Source organism: Phoca vitulina, unplaced genomic scaffold, assembly GCF_004348235.1.
Source record: "Phoca vitulina isolate PV1807 unplaced genomic scaffold, GSC_HSeal_1.0 scaffold73, whole genome shotgun sequence".
Lineage (NCBI taxonomy): Eukaryota > Metazoa > Chordata > Mammalia > Carnivora > Phocidae > Phoca > Phoca vitulina.
Genome location: NW_022589776.1, coordinates 189400 through 210919, shown reverse-complemented (window position 1 = coordinate 210919; position 21520 = coordinate 189400). Strand labels below are relative to the sequence as shown.

The window sequence follows — 21520 nt, the reverse complement described above, 5'->3', positions numbered from 1 at the left end:
ATTGGAGGAGGAGAGGAATCTAATTTTGAGTGTTGCCATATTACTTAAAATGTCCCATTTTCAATGAAAAAAACTACAAGATATGCAAAGAAAGTGTGGCCCATTCACAGGAAAATAAGCATTCAACAGAAACTATCTCTGAGGAAACCCAGACACTGAACTTACTAGACAAGGAATTTAAATCAGCTATTTTAAATGTGTTCAAAGAACTAAAAAAGCCAAATCTACATAATTTTTAAAAAAGTACAAGAATGATGTTACACCAAATATAGAATATCAATAAAGAGACAGAATTAATTTTTAAAAGAACCAAGCAGAAATTCTGGAGGTAGAAATTAAAATAATAAAAATAAAAAATTCCCTAGACATATTCAACAGAAGAGCTGAGCCGGCAGAAGAATCAGCAAACTTGAAGATAGGTCAATTAGATTGTTCCTCACACCTGAGAAACAGAAAAGAAAAACAAAAAAAACCATAAAGAAAATAAATGAACACAGCCTCAGAGACCTCTGGGACACATAAAGCATACCCACATACATTTCATGGGAGCCTCAGAGAGGAAGAAAGTAGTTGAAGAAATAATGGCTGGGGGAGGAGGTAAGATGGCAGACTAGTAGGGGGACCCTGAGCTTGCTTCGTCTTCGAACACAGCTAGATCAACATCAAATCATTCTGAAAAAAAAATTTTTTTTAAGATTTTATTTACTTATTTGACAGAGAGAGAGGACAAGCAGGGGGAGTGGCAGAGGGAGAAGGAGAAGTAGGCCCCCCGCTGAGTAAGAAGCCCGAAGCAGGACTCGATCCCAGGACCCTGGGATCATGACCTGAGCCGAAGGCAGACTAACTGACTGAACCACCCAGGCGCCCCAACATCAAATCATTTTGAACAACTAGGAAATTGATCTGAGGATTAAGAAAACAATCTCTACAGTTGGAGGGAGAGAACATGGCAGATGCATGGTTCAGAGATGAGAATTTGGGGAGAGAAAAGCCAAAGTGCAGGAAAGGGGAGGGTACAGAGAAGTAAGGGAGAGAGTGGGAGGTTCACACAAGATGCCCCGGTGTGGGGATCCTCTGGGTCTCACTGGGAGAGAATACTCCCCTTTCTAGAGTATATTTGGAAGAAGGTATTTTGCCTCTCCAAGGACAAAAGACCCACCAGGCACCACTGAGTGGCCATTCAACAGCAGGGGACAGAGGTGCACACAGAGGGCAGACAACCTGGTCACAGCCTTTCGCTGTGCTTCATCACAGACTCCAGGCACCTACATGGGCCTGCGATTGCTTTTCCAGGACAGGGTGCAGCACTGCGAGGCTCTCCTCTGGGGGAGGGGACTGGGTCCGTGCCTTGCTGAGTCCTTTAAGATTTGGAGTTTTGAATACCAGCTGCAGGCCAGAGATAAAACACAGGAGAACTGTGGCACTGGGCATGCCGCTGGCCAGAAATGGACAGGTTGAGGGCAGGGATTTGATGAAAGCCTGGTACACAAGAGGGGAGACTGTTCGCTTTTCTGTGAGGGCCTCCTAGACACTGGCAGCTGCAAGTTCCCCTCATCAGGGTTGAGAGGGTGGGGTAATGCCATCTTCCACAACCTCTTCCTAGCCCTCCCAGCCCACCAGCATCGTGGGACTTCAGAGAGAAACATAGCGACTTGAGTGGAGGCTGGAGTTGCTTACACCAAACCATGCCCTGCTGTACCTGGCAGGGACATCTTTAATAGGGCAGGTCTGACTGAGCCGGCACAGCAGGCCTCTCCCTCAAAAGACCAACACAGGTTCCTCGCATGTACCAAGTCTACTGATCACAGAGTGTTCCAAAGACACAGCTTCAGTTTTGGTGGAAATAGGACCGGGCTTTCGTTTTTTTTTTTGGCGGGGGGGGGTGTTAATGTTTTTTTTCTTTTCCTTTGGAATCAGGCTTACAGTTTTTTGTTGGTTGGTTGGTTTCCTTCTCTCATTTTTTTGGATCAGGCTATTTTTTTTTCTTTGTTCCTTCTTTTATTTCCTTTGGAATCAGGATGATACTTTTTTGTTTGTCTGTCTGTTTGCTTTTTTGTTCCTTTTCCTTTCCTCTTTTGTGGGATCACTTTTTTTTTTTTTAATCAGGCTTATCTTAACAATCAAATCAAAGCAAACATAATTAAAGGTCCAAACACTCACCACTGCAAGCAAGGAGGAACTCTGTAGAGGACTGACCTGTGGGAAAGAGCAGCAAAAACACAACAGCAGAGTGCACAGAGCATATGCGAGAAACACTTTCTGAAGCACTCGGCCCTGGACAGTGTATGATGCCTTCTTAATACAGTATTACTCTAGGAGCAGGAAACATAGCAAGCTTTCATAATACGCAAAAGACAGAAACCTGGACATAATGACAAGATGGAGGAATTCTCCCCAAAAGAAAGATCAAGAAGAAATCACAGCCAGGGACTTGCTAAAAACAGATATAAGCAGTATATCTGAACAAGAATCTAGATGAACAGTCATAAGAATACTACCTAGGCTTGGGCGCCTGGGTGGCTCAGTCGTTAAGCGTCTGCCTTCGGCTCGGGTCATGATCCCAGGGTCCTGGGATCGAGTCCCACATCGGGCTCCCTGCTCGGCGGGGAGCCTGCTTCTCCCTCTCCCACTCCCCTCCCCCTGCTTGTGTTCCTGCTCTTGCTGTCTCTCTCTCTGTCAAATAAATAAATAAAATCTTTAAAAAAAAAAAAAAAAAAAGAATACTACCTAGGCTTGAAAGAAAAAGAAGACACCAGAGAAACCTTGGCTGAAGAGATAAAAGACCTAAAAACTAGTCAAGCAAAATAAAAAATGCTATAACTGAGTTTGCAAAACTGACTAGATATAATCAGAATGAGGATGAAAGAAGCTGAGGATCAAATAGGTGATACAGAAATAAAATTATGGGGTGCCTGGGTGGCTCAGTTGGTTAAACGTCTGCCTTTAGCTCAGGTTGTGATCCTGGGGTCCAGGGATCAAGCCCCACATTGGGCTCCCTGCTCAGAGGGGAGTCTGCTTCTCCCTCTGCCCCTCCCCCAGCTCGTGCTCATTCACTCTCTCTCTCTCTCTTATAAAAATAAATAAGTAAAATCATTAAAAAAAGAGAGAGAGATAAAATTATGGAAAAATTATGAAGCTGAAAAGAAGATGGAAAGAAAACTATTAGATCACAAATACATACTTAGGGAACTCAGCAATTCCACAAAGTACAATAATATCCATATCATAGAAGTCCCAGAAGAAGAGTGGGAACAGGGGGCAGAAGGTTTATTTGAACAAATTACACCTGAGAAATTCCCTAATATGGGGAAGAAAAGAGGCATTCAAGTCCAAGAGGCACAGAGAATTACTCTCAAAATCAACAAAAACAGGTCAACACCAACACATATAGCATAGTGAAACTTGCAAAATACAAAGATAAAGAGAGAATTCTGAAAGCAGCTAGGAACAAAAGGTCCTTAACCTACAAGGATAGACACATAAGGTTAGCAGCAGACCTGTCCACAGGCCAGGCAGGCCAGAAGAAAGTGGCATGATATATCAACATGCTGAATGGGAAAAATATGCAGCCAAGAATACTCCATCCAGCAAGGCTGTCATTCAGAATAGAAGGAGAGATGAAGAGTTTCCAAGACAAGCAAAAACTAAAGGAGTCCATGAACACTAAACCAGCTCTTCCAGAAACATTAAAGGGGACCCCTTCAGTGGGAAAGAGAGGCTGAAAGCAACAAAGACTAGAAAGGAACAGACACAATCTATAGGACAGCGACTTTACAGATAAAACAATGGAATTAAATTCGTATCTATCAATAATTACTCTGAATGAAAATGGACTAAATGCTCTAATCAAAAGATACAGGGTATCAGAATGGATAAAAAAACAAAATCCATCTTACAAGAGACTCATTTAGACCCAATGTTTATACACCCAAAGCAATCTACACGTTTAATGCAATCCTTATCAAAACACCACCAGCATTTTCACAGAGCTAGAACAATCAATCCTAAATTTGTATGGAACCTCAAAAGACTCGGAATACTCAAAGCAATTCTGAAAAAGAAAAAACAAAACTGGAGGTGTCACGATTCCAGATTTCAAGCTATACTACACCAAGCTGTAGGCATCAAGATAGTGTGGTACTGGCACAATTTACACAGAGTTCAATGGAGCAGAATAAAGAACCCAGAAACTGACTCACAACTCTATGGTCAACTAATCTTCAACAAAGCAGGAAAGAATATCCAATGGAAAAAAGACAGTCTCTTCAACAAATGGTGTTGGGAAAATTGGACAGCCACATGCAGAAGAATGACACTGGACCACTTTCTTACACCAAACACAAAAATAAATTCGGAATGGAAGAAAGACCTAATGTAAGACAGGAAACCATCAAAATCCTAGAGGAGAAAACAGGCAGCCAACCTCTTTGACATCACCTGCAGCAACTTCTTACTAGACATGTCTCCAGAGGCAAGGGTAACAAAAGCAAAAATGAACTACTGGGACCCCATTAAGATAAAAAGCTTCTGCACCACGAAGGAGACAAAACTAAAAAGGTAACTGACGGAACTGGAGAAGATATTTGCAAAATGACATACCAGACAAAGGACTAGTATTCAGAATCTATAAAGAACTCATCAAAATCAACACCCCCCCAAAAATAATCCAGTTAAGAAATGGGCAGAAGACATGAACAGACATGTTCTTCTTTCTCCAAAGAAGACATCCAGATGGCTGACACATGAAAAAATGCTCAATATCACTCATCATCAGGGAAATACAAATCAAAACCACAATGAGATACCACCTTATACCTGTCAGAATAGCTAAAATTAACAACACAGGAAACAACAGATGTTCGTGAGGATGCAGAGAGAGGGGAACCCTCTCATACTGTTGGTGGGAATGCAAGCTGGTGCAGCCACTCTGGAAAACAGTTTGGAGGTTCTTCAAAAAGTTAAAAATAGAACTACCCTATGACCCAGGATTTGCACTACTAGGTATTTATCCAAAGGATATAAAATTTATCCAAAGGATACAAAAATTCAAAGAGGTACATGCACCCCAATGTTTAGAGTAGCAATGTCCACATTAGCCAAAATATGGAAAGAGCCCAGATGTCCATCAACTGATGAATGGATAAAGAAGATGTGGTATATTTATACAATGGCATATTACTCAGCCATCAAAAAGAATGAAATCTTGCTATTTGAAACAACATGGATGGAACTACAGTGTATTATGATAAGTGAAATAAGTCAGTCAGAGAAAGACAAATATGATTTCACTTGCATGGAATTTAAGAAGCAAAACAGACAAACCATAGGAGAAGCGAAGGAAAAATAAAATAAGATAAAAACAGAGAGGGAAGCAAACCATAAGAGACTCTTAACTATAGAGAACAAACTGAGGGTTGCTAGAGGGGAGGCGGGTGGGGGGGGATGTGCTAAATGGATGATAGGCATTAAGGAGGGCACTTGTTGGGATGAGCACTGAGTGCTGGGTGTTATATTTAAGTGATGAATCACTAAATTTCACTCCTGAAACCAATACTATGCTATATGTTAGCTAACGTGTTAAGCCATAAAATAAGTCTCAATAAATTTTAAAGGACTGAAATGTTACAAAGTACATTAAAAAAAAAGAAAGAATGGCTGAAAATGTCCCAAATTGGATGAAAAACATTAATCTACACTCCCCAAAACCCTAAAACTCCAAAAAGGATAAAATCAAGGAGATCCACAACTACACATATCATAATCAAACTCTTAAAGATAATGAGAAAATCTTGAAAGCAGCAAGAAAAAAAGACCCATCATGTTCAAGATGGTCCTCAATGAGATTAACAGCTGATTTCTCTTTAAAAAAAACCTTAGAGGTCAGAAAGTAATGAGATGACATACTTGAAAAGTGGTGGTGGGGGGGGAAAGACTATCAACTAAGAATTTTCCTTCAAAAATTAAGGAGAAATTAAGACATTCCCAGATAAAAACAGAATCCCACACTAGCAGGCCTGCCCTATAAGAAATACTAACTGGAGTCTTTCAGGGTGAAAGGGCACTAGAAAGTAGTTCAAATCCACACAAATAAAGAACACTGGTAAAGGTAGCTACATAGGTAAATATAAAAGAAAATACAAATGTATTATTATTAATTTGTAACTCTTTTTTTCTCCTCTCTGATTTAAAAGACAACTGAATAAAAAAATAATTATATGTCTGTGTTGATGGGCATGTAATATATAAAGATGTAATTTGTATAATTATAATAGCACAAAGGAAGGGGAGGAAATTGAGCTATACAGGAGGAAAATTTTGTACACTGTTGAAATTAAGTTGTACTGGTCTGAACTATATTGTTATAAACTAAGATGTTAATTTTAATCATGGCAACCAGTAAGAAAATAACCTTAAAAAAACATTAAAATAAATGACAAGAGAATTAAAATGGTACAGATGAAAATACATTTTTAACAAAGAATTCTCTATTACCTAATAGAGAAATACACAAACAAAAGACGTAATACATACAGAAAACAAACAGCAAATGAGATATAAATTCTGCCTTATCAGTGATTACATTACATGGAAATGGATTAAATACTGGTCAAAAGGCAAATATTAGAGAATGGGTTTTAAAAAATGATCCAACTATATGCTGTCTACAAGAGACATATTTTATATTCAAAGACACAAATAGGTTGAAAGTAAACAATGGAAAAAGATATACCTGGAAAAAAGTAACCAAAAGAGAGTTGGAGTAGCTATACTAATACCAAACAAAACAGGATTTTGATACAAAAATTGTTACTAGATGCAAAAACGACATTTTATAATGATCAAGAGGCCAATCCATCAAGAAGACATAACAAGTACAAATTCACCTAACAACGGACTCCCAAAATACATAAATCAAAAACTGACAATTGAAGGGAGAAACAGACAATTCATCAATAATAGTGGTAGACTTTAATGTCTCAATTAAAGTAATAGAACAACCAGACAGAAGAAAGGAAACAACATTTGAGTAACACTATAAACCAAATAGACCTAACAAATATCTATAGAACACTATACGCAACAACAGCAGAATATACATTCTTCTCAAATGCACATGGAACATTCTCCAGACAGACCACGTGTTAAGCCATAAAATAAGTCTCAACGAATTTTAAAGAACTGAAATGTTACAAAGTATGTTCTCCAACCAAAATTAAATGAAATTAGAAATCAACAACAGAAGGTAATTTGGGGATTTCACAAACATGTGGAAATTAAGCAACACACATCTAAATAACCAAAGTTGATGTCACTGCTTCTTTACCAAAGCTGTAATTATAAGGAAAACTAGACTTCTGAAACAGATATTTAAAACATACTCACAGAATGACTAGAAGGATACAGAAAGTAAATGAAAGTCTCTATTTGTCAATCCCAATTCAACATATCCCTAAATACCAGATTCTAAGGCCTTTCCAGCTTCTTCCTTTCTCTATTTTAATTCTCTTACAACTACTGAAAACACACAACGTGAACTCTATTGGTTTGGGAAAGAATTCACCCTCTTCCTTTGGTGCTTCAGTGATGTCCAGGACCAGTCAAAGCCACAGGATAGCAACACACCAAAGTGGGTCTCTGGAGACCTGAGCACCATGCAAACCCTTTGGATAGTTTTCAGGATTCTCAGGCATAGGAGTGTTTAGGAGTTTGGGAATTTAAACTGGGATATGAAAACAAATGACAAGCCTTGAGATTAGCAAGGACCTTTTATTAATGAACCCAAAATCATACTTATTAAGAGTCTTCAGGCAATGAATTAATTGTCCTCCTTAGCAATCACCATGAAGGAATCGGTCAGACAAGTAAATGGCACACAGTGGCACTGAATGTTTTCTCTTTTCCGCAAAATCATCTGCCAATTATCTGCAAAACTTACAAAAATCTGTTCTCAAAACTATCATATATAGGGTATTAAAAATTGGAGTAATGAAGGCCTTTCTTTGACAAAGCAGGAGTTCTACTGACCCACAAGAAATTAGACCCATTTTGGGTAAGTTCATGAACATTCAGATGGCAACTTCTAAATAGCATTGAATAACAATAGGCTTATTAAAATAAGCCAGGCCTACATTAGGAAAAAACATTCAAATTTAACTTTCTGGATACAGATTTGTAGAATACTATTACAAATCCATGACTGAAACTTAATGCTGTATTTTATTTATGCTGTAACAACACACTGTAAATACTGTCAGTGAAATTGTAAAGACTGATTCCTTTCTGGTAAACTGACAATTCCCTCCACCAACATTAATTACTCCCACCTAATGATATCCCATCACGTGAGAGTTATTGTTTGGGGTTATAAATGAATCTTCTATTGAGAAGCCTGAGGAATGAGATATAGTCACTGCCACTAATAATCCCTTCTAAACAAAAGGAGTAAAATATAACATGAATATGTTAAATCAATCTCAAGAATTAATTGTAGATATTTTATAGGATATATTAGCTGGTCAATTTTCTTTTAATTTATAGTTCTTATAAAATTCAGAATTTATAAAAATAAAAGATTCTCGGGATGCCTGGGTGTCTCAGTCGGTTAAGGTCTGCCTTCAGCTCATGTCATGATCCCAGAGTCCTGAGATCGAGTCCCGCATCGGGCTCCATGCTCCGCGGGGAGCCTGCTTCTCCCTCTGCCTGCCGCTCCCCCTGTTTGTGCTCTCTCTCTCTCCTGACAAAGAAAGAAAGGAAGGAAGGAAGGAAGGAAGGAAGGAAGGAAGGAAGGAAGGAAGGAAGGAAGGAAGGAAGGAAGGAAGGAAGGAAGGAAGAAAGGAAGAAAAATTGATTCTCCATTGGCTATTCTTCCACTATATTTGAAGATGTGAGGATGTGAGGCTGAGACAACTGCAACCATCTTGTCACCTGTGAGGAGAGTCTATCTGAGAAAAGAACCAACTCCAAGGAGACAGAACCAAAGACTGAATCAGAGACTGAGGGATATCATTTGTACTCCTCCATGAAGCTTCATCTAGACTAAATGTGGACTTTTCAGGAACATGATTGTGCTGTACCTCCTAGAATCTACTGATAGAAGTGCTGTCTCTGTTCCCATCAGATAGTCATGGCTTTGTCTCCTGTGGGACAAGAAAGCTGCAGAGACAGGGGTGTTTTAGCATCATTTTTATAACTAGACTCTAGCCCCAACCCTGAATCTGGCTCTTCCATCCCACTGAGAGAGAATCCTGGGGATGGTCCCCATCTAGCCATCTGTAACTTCCACCTGCTTTGTTTCAAGCACCAATGTCAGGAATATTAGAGGAAGCCAAAAAGAAGTAAAATAGTTACTACTGCAGAACTGTGGAAAGGTTTAAGAGATAAAGGCACCAAGGCCAGGGTGTAAGAGGAGTTGAAAAATAGAAGAATTGGCTGAAAATGTATATGCGATGTTGATAGACCTCCAGACCCTTTTTCTCATCTTGCATAACCATGTAGTTACTCCTCTTGACCTCAGCAGAATATTGAAGATTTACTTTCAAAAGAGGATGAACCTCTTTTGAGGGACTCTGGACTCAAGAAGACCTTCAGGTTTGCCATTATGAAAGCAGAGGGATTAATTAAAAGTCTACATGCTGAACAGTGAGAACCACCCCACACCCCTGCCAACTCAATTCTTCCTCTTGACTCTGAAACCACTGGACATCAGGTTATACCAGACTAGCGCAAGTGGAAATATTCATAGCATCTAACAGTAGCTGAGGAAGTCTCCTAACAAAATGGCCAACCCCATCACCCTATGATAAAGCCCATTAGTCAATGAATCCATTCATACACATATAGAATTTCCGTCAGCTTGTTAGTGCTCTACTCTTCTATCTGAATGAGCAGCAAAAGATCACCAATCACTTGAACAAAAGGTCTCTGACATCAAAGATAATGACCAAGAAAAACCACCAGAAAAAAATGGACTCTCAGACATTGTAGATTACAAAAGGAAAGCCTCAAAAGATCTCTAATTAAAATCTTTAGAGAAGATACTGTACTTGCAAAACCAAGAGCATGATGTTATTTTAAAAAATAAAAATACTCATGTTAAAAAACGTAATAAAGAAATAAATAATATAAATAAATAAATAAAAATAACATTCACAAAATGAGAAAATGCTGTTGGAACTTTTTAAATGATATCAGAAATGAAAAATTAATCAGAAGAGCTGAAGATAAAGTTGAGTAAATTTTGCAAAAAGTAGAACATAAGTACAAAGAAACACGATAAAAGAGGAGGATTTTTTTAAAAGAGGGTTAATCCAGAAGTTCTAACATGCTAATAATAAGGATTCCAGATAAAGACAACAGAGAAAGTAGGGGCAATTAATTATCAAAGAAAAAAAAATTCCTAGAATTGGAAAACATGCATCTCTATATTGAACAGGCTCATCACTGAGTGCCTTTCCATAATTACTTTAAACACACACACACACATACACACACATAAAGCCCCATTTGGGGGTCTCTGAAGATAAACTATTATTACTCAGCTCACAGAAAGAAAAAAATCAAAACATTAGCAGAAATAAGGTACTTTTCTGGATTCTGAAATGCTAACAACATAAAATCCCTGCTTTTATAGTATATGCTTATGTAAAATAATTATAAATTAAATAATATTTTACATGCATTAAAATGTTTTATTTTTAATTCCTATTTTTTAATTTATTTATTTAAATTCAATTAGCCAGGGGTGCCTGGGTGGCTCAGTCGTTAAGCGTCTGCCTTCGGCTCAGGTCATGATCCCAGGGTCCTGGGATCGAGTCCCACATTGGGCTCCCTGCCCGGCAGAAGCCTGCTTCTCCCTCTCCCACTCCCCCTGCTTGTGTTCCCTCTCTCCCTGTGTCTCTCTCTGTCAAATAAATAAATAAAATCTTTAAAATAAATAAATAAATAAAAATAAATAAATTCAATTAGCCAACATACAGAACATCATTAGTTTCAGATGTAGAGTTTAGTAATTCATCAGCTGCATATAGCACCCAGTGCTCACCACATCACATGCTCTCCTTAATGCCCATCACCTAGTTATCCCAACCCCCACCCCCCTCCCCTCCAACAACCCGCAGTTTGTTTCCTATGATTAAGAGTCTTTTATGGTTTGTCTCCCTCTCTGATTTCTTCCCATTCTGTTTTTCCCTCCCTTCCCCTACGATCCACTACACTGTTTCTTATATTCCACATATGAGTGAAACCATATGATAATTGTCTTTCTCTGATTGACTTATTTCACTCAGCATAATACCCTCCAGATCCATGCATGTCAACGTAAATGGTAAGATTTCATCCTTTCTGATGGCTGAGTAATATTCCTTTGTATATCTATACCACATCTTCTTTATCCGTTCATCTGTTGATGGGCATCTGGGCCTTTCCATAGTTTGGCTATTGTGGACATTGCTGCTATGAACATTGGGGTGCAGGTGCCCCCGGGATCACTACATTTCTATCTTTGGGGTAAATACCTAGTAGTGCAACTGCTGGGTCATAGAGTAGCTCTATTTTTAGCTTCTTGAGGAACCTCCATACTGTTTTCCAGAGTGGCTGTACCAGCTTGCATCAATGCAATCTCCATCAAAATACCATTGACATTTTTCACAGAGCTGGAACAAATAATCCTAAAATCTGTATGGAACCAGTAAAGACCCCGAATAGCCAGAGGAATGTTGAAAAGGGAAACCAAAGCTGGTGGCATCACAATGCCGGACTTCAAGCTCTACTCTAAAGCTGTGATCATCAAGACAGTATGGTACTGGCACAAAAACAGACACATAGATCAATGGAACAGAATAGAGAACCCAGAAATGGACTTTCAACTCTATGGTCACTAATTTTCAACAAAGCAGGAAAGAACATCCAATGGAAAAAAGACAGTCTCTTCAACAAATGGTGTTTGGAAAACTGGACAGCCACATGCAGAAGAATGAAATTGGACCATTTTCTTACACCATACACAAAGATAAACTCAAAATGGATGAAGGACTTTTAGGAAGAGAGGGGTTCCTATTTTAAAGAAACAAAACACACATGAAACAGAAGGAGTTTTCACTGCGAGTGTATTTGGGTAACTCTTTTAATAACTAAAGGGGACTGTCTGAATTCTGCACCAGAAGTTTATTTTATTGGTTTTTTAAAATAAGTAGTTCATGGGGATTAGGAATATCTGTTTTCTTAGATCTCACTTAATCTTACTCATATAGGTTCAGACTATATCCCCTAGTTACTTTTCTTTCAGCATCTTAAATTCAAAAAAAAAATCTAACAATATTAATAATGGGTAATTAAATTAACAATAAAATTAAGTTATGAGAATTTGTGTTACCTTGAAATATACCCAAACCCTTAACATTTTAAACTAATTCTCTTTCATCTTAAAGACCATACACTCACCTTGAGGATCAACTTCTTTAGCTAGCTTCAATGCATCTGAGTTTGCAAGATCGGTGTTGGCTGGGGTAACAGCCAAAATCAGACAGTTCTCCCGCGTGATGAACTGCATAATCATTTCTCTGATCTGATACTCAATATCTGGTGGCTGATCTCCCACGGGCACTTTAGTAATTCCAGGTAGGTCGATAAGTGTGAGATTTAACACTGTGTGGAAAAAAAGAGTCTTACATATACCCTCAATGCTAAAAAATAACAATGCAAAATCATCTGTCTCTTTAGTGGAAATAAAACAAGCTCAGCTTTACATATTGTATATTGAGCTAACTCAAACTTGTGTGTAGAATAAAAAGCAGAGAATACAAAATGGCTTTGTTAGTTTTCTCTATTTTTATGATATGATTGTGCTATACCAAATGATCATTTTAACCCAATTTGAAAGGCATTAATTTGCATAGCTAAGAGAGAGCTGTCATATCTGTAACTAGTATGTTATAATTCAAAAACTGAACAAGAAGTGCATATGCTGCCTGCCAGTCTTGTACATTGACCACAAATGGCATAAAATTCTTAGGGTAAGATTTGTCCTTCACTTCAAACGCATCATATACTATCTAGAGGGGGGTTAGACACTTAGCCTATTGGAAAGCTGTGAGCCATTGTGGTACCATGAGGTTACTGTGTAGGGTAACCAGCCAGACTCATGGTATACCATCGGGAGAGCAGGGAACTACCCCTGCGTCAGCTACTCCAGCTGTGACCTGGCTATCGTTCTCTGCACACAACAGAGATGGCATCAAATCCTCTTGGAAAGTCATAATTGAGCTTATGTCACTCATGCTCCATTTCAAAAGCAACAGAGCTGAGTAGAAGATTAGAGATTAAAATCTGCCCCACTGAAAATTTAGTCAGAATAGAGGCTATTCCATATCACATACCATGAACTGGTTATCTAATTTGTAAGTTTCTGCTGATAATCTAGAAAAAATCATTGTTGGTTCTCAGGAAGAGAATAAATAGAAATATATGGGGCTACAAGAAAATCCAATAGAAGAAGACTCAGTCACAGTACCAGGTACCTCTAAGATTCTTGCTAAGACTGAAGATAAAAAATGGAATTTTTCATGCATACCTCTTGAAATTCTAAAAGTTTAAAATAAACATAAAGAAAAATTTTTAAGTGACATACTCAATTCTGACCTTTTTACAAGTCATGTCCTCCTGCCTCCCCATAAATCTGTGAACTTTTTGGACCATCCCATTTATGGTAGTACCCAAACACAATCCTAGAAACCACTACTTTCAGAGAGAACAAACCATCTTCTGCACAAATAATGTATGCCAATTAATGCAAAAATTTTTGAGGACAAAAAAATTTGAAATTTTGTTCTTTTACTTACCATGTGGAGAATAGACTCGTAAATTTATGGGTATGGAGGAAATGCCTTTATTCATTCCAGTCACTCGATCTGTTTCTGCTTCAATCTCATGGCGAACTTCATCAAAGTCTGCAAATTTTTTTCCTTTGCAATGTAGAAATTCAGCATATTCTACAAAAGACAAATTAACACAACTTAAAATCCATGCACTCTTGCAATAATTGTAAGGAAAAAATGTTTCTTTAACTACAAATCAAAGTATCCCATATTGTCTCCTCCGCCATTAAAATGAGAGAATACAGTAGTTACTAAGAAACACAGCTAATACTTTAGAAATATTAAACACAGTACAAATGCTAAGAATGCTAAATTTGCTAATTTTCAGATGAGCAATTAAGTACTAAAAGTACTAAAATCATCCAGTCTATTAAATAATTTAAAGAGAATTCTGGCCCTCCAAAATGATAAAGCAAACAGCATCTGATTGTTAAAGAAATTAAGTCTAGGGTACATACAAAGTCTACCTAATCCTATTAGCATGTCCTTTTTCAATATCACCACTTTATCAAGAGGGAATTCTAAGTTATATAAATATAGCTTCAAAAGGCAAGACAATTCAGAAACAAAATTACTTAATTCTTTAAAAAGAAATAATATATGGAATATCTTAGCTTTAAAATATACTATTCAAGATACCACACCAACTTGTATAGTTAAAAAGATAATTTCTCAAGAAAAAAAAAAGAGTTTTAGATCAAAGAAAATATTACCTGCAATCTGAAAAAAAATCAGTATCTGTGGAAGTAGGAAAAACTATATATAATAACAGAAAATTAGATTAAGTTTCAGTAACATCTTACTCACTGCTGTACTATCGATTTCTATTCCTGCTTCCAGAAGTATCAGGTATATAACACAACTCAAAAAGGAAGCTGATACTATTAGACTTAAAAAAAATTACAATCTTGGGCGCCTGGGTGGCTCAGTTGGTTAAGCGACTGCCTTCGGCTCAGGTCATGATCCTGGAGTCCCTGGATCGAGTCCCACATCGGGCTCCCTGCTCGGCAGGGAGTCTGCTTCTCCCTCTGACCCTCCCCCCTCTCATGTGCTCGCTCTCTCTCATTCTCTCTCTCTCAAATAAATAAATAAAATCTTTAAAAAAAAAAAAAAAATTACAATCTTGGGGCGCCTGGGTGGCTCAGTCATTAAGTGTCTGCCTTCGGCTCAGGTCATGATCCCAGGGTGCTGGGATCGAGCCCCGCATCAGGCTCCCTGTTCGGCGGGAAGCCTTCTTCTCCCTCTCCCACTCCCCCTGCTTGTGTTCCCTCTCTCGCTGTGTCTCTCTCTGTCAAATAAATAAAATCTTTAAAAAAAAAAAATTACAATCTTAATAAGAGAATGAATCTTAAAAAATATTTTAGTTTTTCTAATAACTAGCTAAAGAATTGTGGCACCAAACTTAGACTAAGGCTAAGTATCTGGAGCCCAGTTGTCAGCTGAGACAATTATTAGTCGTCTTTCCGCCATTTCCACCATAAACATTTAAACTTCACCCACTATGACAAAGCCAATAGGGAGAAAACTATAAGATGTCTTCAAGCAGCTTAGCACCAGTTAACACAGGCAGCATGAAATGGTGCTGATCTGCATTTAAAGAAAAAGGAAAGATAGAGATAAGAAAGATGGCTTCAAGTTGCAGGGCCTAAAAAAGAAAGTGAGGTTTGAACTGGGTACTGAAGAGTGGGGAGGGTTTCAGTGTGTGCAGAGAAAACAAGGTCTTTCAGGGAGTCAGAGAATCTTAATAGTCCAACATATCCTGGGCTGGTTATCATCCAGCCACTGCTCAGAAACATCCACTGATGGGAAACTGAGGCTTTCATGTCTGGAAAAAAACTCTTATTGGGAAAGAAAAAAAACAAAACAAAACTTTTTTTTTAAGTAGGCTCCACGCCCAGCATGGAGCCCAATGCAGGGCTTGAACTCCCAACCCTGAGATGGAGACTTGACCTGAGATCAAGAGTCTGACGCTTAACCAACTGAGCCACCCAGGCGCCCCGGAATGTTTCTTAACAATGGTCTGAAATCTGCTTTCTGATCATATTTCCTTGGTCCGGCTTTTGCCCCCTGGAGCTACTCAGGCAAAGTCTTCCTCCCTGTAAAAAGTCCAGGATTAATCTGAGCCCTGGCACAAGGAGTCCATCTTCTTCCCGGGCTTTTCCCAAAGAACTGCAGTGACCTAATGTTTCAAATGTTAGAATGACAGAGACTTTACTTCATTTCAGTCTTTCCTGTCAATGTAGGTAGACATGAATATTTTTCTTTCTTAGTTTTTTCATACAATACGTGCTACTTTCTGAAAAACGGCAAGCTAAGACTCCCACAGTTCACTCCTCAGTGGTGCAAGTATACACAGTAAAGATTCATCAGGCTTCAGAATTATGGCCTGAAGTGATGACTGCATCTTCCGGCATGTTCTTTTCACATGTTTACCCTCATAGGTGCTGTTTTTATTTAGCATCTAAATTCCCAGAAGATACAGCCTTGATTTTATTTACCTAACCCAGTGGATTGGCCAGAATCAAGGGAACATAAGAGTTTAAAGATAAGTAGAAGATAAAACAATAAGAAAAATAAAGAGGAACAAAGGCTGTCAGATCCCAGAAAACAAACAAAAATTAATACATAAAAAGGAGTCATAAATAATTTATAAGAAATGGAACTGTACTTTTTCAGTTCAATGTATTTTGTGGAAAATGCATACTTGAGGGCTTATAGCTATCATAAATACTACTTTCATAAAATTAATAAGCTTCTGGATCAGAGACTACATTTTCAATTATGTTGCCAATCAATAATTCAAGTAACACAAGCATAGACTTCTCTTGTCGCCACTAGATGGCGCCTACTTGCTTTCTCTGTAGGAAACCAGTGCCCTTCCAGAAAGCTGCAAAATCAATGCAATTTTTCAAATTAGATTTAAATTCATTCTTGGTCTCCTAAAAATGCTTTTATTTTGAAATTGAGAGATTAGAATTGTGCAGGACCATCTCAAACCTTTGTGTCTTTTTAAGGATAGGGTCCCGCAGAGAGATTTAAAGGTGCTGGTATTCATTTATTTATTCAACTAATATTTTGAGCTCTTACTATTCACCACGCACCATTTTAGAAATTGCAGAGGAACGGGACGCCTGGGTGGCTTAGTCGGTTAAGCATCTGCCTTCAGCCCAGGTCATGATCCGAGGGTTCTGGGATGGAGCCCCGCATCGGGCTCCCTGCTCTGCAAGGGAGTCTGCTTCTCCCTCTGCCTGCTGCGCTCTCTCTCTCTCTCTCTCTGACAAATAAATAAATAAATCTTAAAAAAAAAAATTGCAGATGGGAAAAAAATAAGTCTCTAACCTCATGAAGCTTAAATTCGCATGAGATGAAACAGTAAACAATGTGGGTGTTGCCAGATGATAAATGCTGTGGAGAAAATTGAACAGTAGGGGGGATATTAAATGCTAGGGCAGGAGGATTGGTTTGTTATATGCTTTGGTTGAGGAAAGCTTCTCTGATATGATAAAGTGACATCTGAGCAAAAACTAAAGAGAAGAGGGAGGAAGCAATGCTTTACACAGGTGCATCTCAGCAGAGTCCCTGAACCTGGAAGCATCAGGGAAGGAGAGCAAGGCCAACATGTCTGGATCACAGACTTTGTGGGGGAGAGGGGCAGGAGATGAGGTCAGAGCTGTGGTGCAGACCTGGATTGTGTGGAGCCTGTGGGACTTTAATTTTTACTCTGAACGAATAGTAGACCACTCGAAGGGTTTGGGGTAGAGAGACATGATGTGACCTAGGTTTTAAATAAATTACTGTGGCTGCCATGTTGAGAATAGACACTGAGGAGTAAGATAGGAAGCTGGCTACTGGGATAATGGAGGTGAGAGATGATGGGGCTTGGACCAGGGTAGCAGCAGTGGGAGTGGTGAGAAGGGGCTAAATTCTAATGTATTTTGAAGGAAAAACCAATAGGATTTGCTGATGGATTAAAGGAGGGGTGCAGGAGAAAGAGAGGAGAGTCAAAAACAGTTTCCCAGAGTTTGACCTCAGCAATGGGGAGAATTTTGAAATAGAAAAGACTGAAAGGTTGGGGAGATGGGGGTTGCAGACCTACTACACTTGTGATGCCTACTCCATACTTACTACACAAGTGGAGAAACAGAGCTGCTGCTAATGGTTGAGGATTACACAGCTGTAAGAGATACCACTCACATTCCCAGTCATCTGTTAAGCGTTTATTTATTCTGAAATTTTTCCAGAAGACGGCAGTCAAGTGCTTAAGGAAAAAGGCAGCTTTTTCTAATTAGCACAAGAATGCCTTTGGGGCTAGATACACTAGTCTTTCATCTAGGGAGAAGTACAAGCTAGAAATATATATTTGGAATTCATTAAAGTCAGGCAAGGGGATGAGGTCACTAAGTGAGAGAGTTCACTGGGGAAGAGTCAGAGCACCGGGCCCTGGGTGTTCCAGGACTTAGAGTGAGAAGGAGTGGTCCACAAGACAGGGGGTAAACTCAGAAAGAGGTGACCCAAAGCCAAGTAGAAAGGGTTTTTCATGAAGGTAAGAGACTTCCACTCCATCCAATACTGCCAACATGTTAAGGAAGATGAGAACTAAGAATGATCATAGAATTGGGCAACTTGAGAGTCCTTCAGGACGTTGACAAGAGCTGCTACAGTGGAGTGAGGCAGCCTGATTGGAAGAGATTAGGAGAGAAGGGGAGAAGAGGAAGTAGAGATTGATTGCAGACAATTGTTTGAAGTTTTGCGTAAAGAAGAGGAAAGCAGTGAGAGGCCAGCTGGAGAGGGATGTGAAGTCAAGGGAGGGTTTTCTAAAGATGGGCAAACTGATAACACGTTCACAGATTGATGGCATTAATCCAGTACTAAGGGAAAGGTGACAATGCAGAACTGAGAAAAAAGCAAGTGCTGAAGTGGTATCTTAAGGCCGAGGGGACGGGACACATTAGAAAGGTGCATACCAGCTCCTCCGTAAGAACAGAAAGGAAACAGAACAATGGGAGTTGGCAAGACAAACTGGTGAACTGATGGTGGAGGGAGCATGTGGAATTCATCAGGTGAGAGCAGGGATTTATCATATTTGTCTGAAGTCATTTTATGTCTTTAAAAAACATTTCTGCATATATTCTCATTGGTTAAACCCTACAAATACTATTATTTCTACCACCAAATACATCACACACACACACACACACACACACAGTAGAGTGATCCCAAATGACTGACCTAAGGGTAACCATAGGAGGGATGTCAACTAGGTCTAACCTACGTCCATCATTGGGATTCAGACCTGCCCAGCACTTCAGAAGAACCAATGGGGCAGAAACCACAAAATCCATTTCTTTATGGTCCCAAAGTGCCTCTTAGAAAGCAATTCATCCTACAGGATGGAATTCAAGCAAAACCTACTTTGAGTTGCTAGAACCCATCCTCTACCCAGCTCTGTAGACTCACAGGTCTATGTCCCCTTACCTCTAATAGTATAGTGATAAGGTCAGACCACACATTCTACTTTCTCATCAGAAAAACATGTCATAATTTATAGCTACAGAATTATATTGCCAATAAGGTGTGCCTCACTAGCAACAAGGTAAGCCAGTCCTGTTAGGAGATCCCTGCCCCCTATTGAGTGGACTATAAATAGGTGGACAGCAGAGGTGGCACACATATTTTTGAACAACTGACCACAGTTGCTATTGAGGAGAATCATGAATCAGCTTATATCATCACACAATCCTAAATAAATCTTTATTAGCAATGCAGAATTTAAAGATGACCACTTCACTTCTCTGCTGTCCAAAAATACAATTATAGATGAAAATCCTGAAAAGGATTATCACAAGAGTAATGTTTCACTTACTATACTCACCCCTGAAAGTGTTCACATGAGTCTGGGGATGAAGGAAAATCTAACACCTAAACCAAAATCTACAGAACAGGGTATAGCAGATGATCAGTAGCTGCATTTTTAAAGAGCTAGTGAATGTGTGCCTTCTGAGACTTTTACACTATGGTAAACTAAAATGTCTGAAGGTCTAACAATCTCATCTTATGGTTGAGATATATTCTTTTTCATAGAAAGGTAGGGTTTCCAGTAGCACAACTTCTCTTGGCATGTTTTTAATGTTCCTTTCATTCTAAATGCTTGGTAGTTGGGGACATGAAATGGTCTCTTCCTCAAACAATTCCAGACTTCAGCCCAAGTTCAATCTGAATAGAAAGTGATTAAATTTCTTAGCCACAGGCTCATATAAAGGATGAAGGCTATGTGCATATTAGCACTGAAACCCCGATAATGCATCCTTGAAATTCTATTGTGTGGCAGTATAACCTGTCTTGCTAAAATTCATAATATGTTTTCAGTTTTGCAAAATAAGACTCCTAGTTTTAAAAATCATCCCTGTTTCCCCAGTGTTAGAAATAGTCTACATTTGAAGCAAAGCTTATGACACATTTTTATATCAAACAATAATTGGGGGGGAAGACGGGTATTAAAAAAATCAAAGCTATCGTTCTTTTTCATTTTTATTCCCCTGTAAAACATTTTAGCACTGTCATTTCTAATGGTCATGAAAAACAAATTATGCTAGGTTAAACAACTGACAAGTTGTTTGGGGGAAGCATGGGATGGTTAACGCCTGGGCAGCATTCCAATCATCTGTGAAAAGCACAGCATGACCATAAGAATTTAAATATTTCCAATATGCCCCTTCCATGTGGAAAAACATGCATATGTTTCAATTAATCAAGGTTACGTAAAAAAGAATAATTATGGAACATAGGCACATAACCTCTTGTCAATCTTTATTCTAAGAACTGAGGTCCTCAATACTTTAGCTGGGGTCTTATTTCTGAAGGGTTTTAATAGCAATGTTTTGTGAGCACAGGGCTCCAACAAAAATAGAGTACGTGGGTCGCATAAAGAGGGAATAGTTTTCAATGCAACTAGCTGAATTCACTGGCTGAAAAGTGTCTATGTATGACTATATTTAAAAACATATTTTCTCAAAGAAAGAGGCTACATCTTACTCATCTGTGTTTCCCCAATGCCTATCATATTTAGAGTAAAGAACATCTGTGGATTTCTTCCTTCTTTAAAGCAGGCCATTTTGCATACCATTGATCAATGTTAGTTTTGGAAAAAAAAAAAAAAAAAAAAAGCTTCCCTCAAGCCTTCAAGTCATCACAAACTGAAGGCAAGGTCCTAGAACTGTGGTTGAATAAGCAACATAGTGAGTTACATATGAATTTTATAGACCCAGATTTGAAGTAGAACTCAATTGTGTCCCTAAGGTAAACATGGAAAGTCTAGTAATCAGAAAAAAAAACAGGAAATCTTAAAAAGCTAACAACCTGAGAGAGTCCAGCAGTGGGTGAAAGGTCGAAGTCTCAGCACGAGGGTTAAGAACAATGGGGTGGGATGGGAATAAGGAGGGCCAAGGTTTCATAGCAGACAAAAGGTGAGTGCCAAGCAGGTATCAGAGACCAGAAGCAAATGCTAGCATTTAGGATCAGGGTTCTGGTACTCCAGAGGCAGAGGAGGAGATCAAGACAGAATTCCAGACCCAAGTGAGCCAGAGGATAACCAGGCAGAAACCAAGATGCCAACTCGATCACACAATGGAAGACAGAGACTTTTTCATTGG

At 38.8% G+C, this 21520-nt stretch overlaps 1 protein-coding gene across 8 annotated transcripts in view; it reads right to left on the bottom strand.

Moving 5' to 3' along the window:
• Positions 1 to 21520, bottom strand: part of DNM3 (dynamin 3) — a 543403-nt gene that overhangs the window by 399364 nt on the left and 122519 nt on the right. For all 8 annotated transcript variants that reach the window (XM_032393370.1, XM_032393365.1, XM_032393366.1 and 5 more), the window contains exons 3-4: positions 13836 to 13985; positions 12439 to 12642 (exon numbers count right to left, since the gene is read on the bottom strand). In XM_032393370.1, coding sequence (XP_032249261.1) covers positions 12439 to 12642; positions 13836 to 13985 — 354 coding nt within the window. The remainder of the gene's footprint in view (positions 1 to 12438; positions 12643 to 13835; positions 13986 to 21520) is intronic.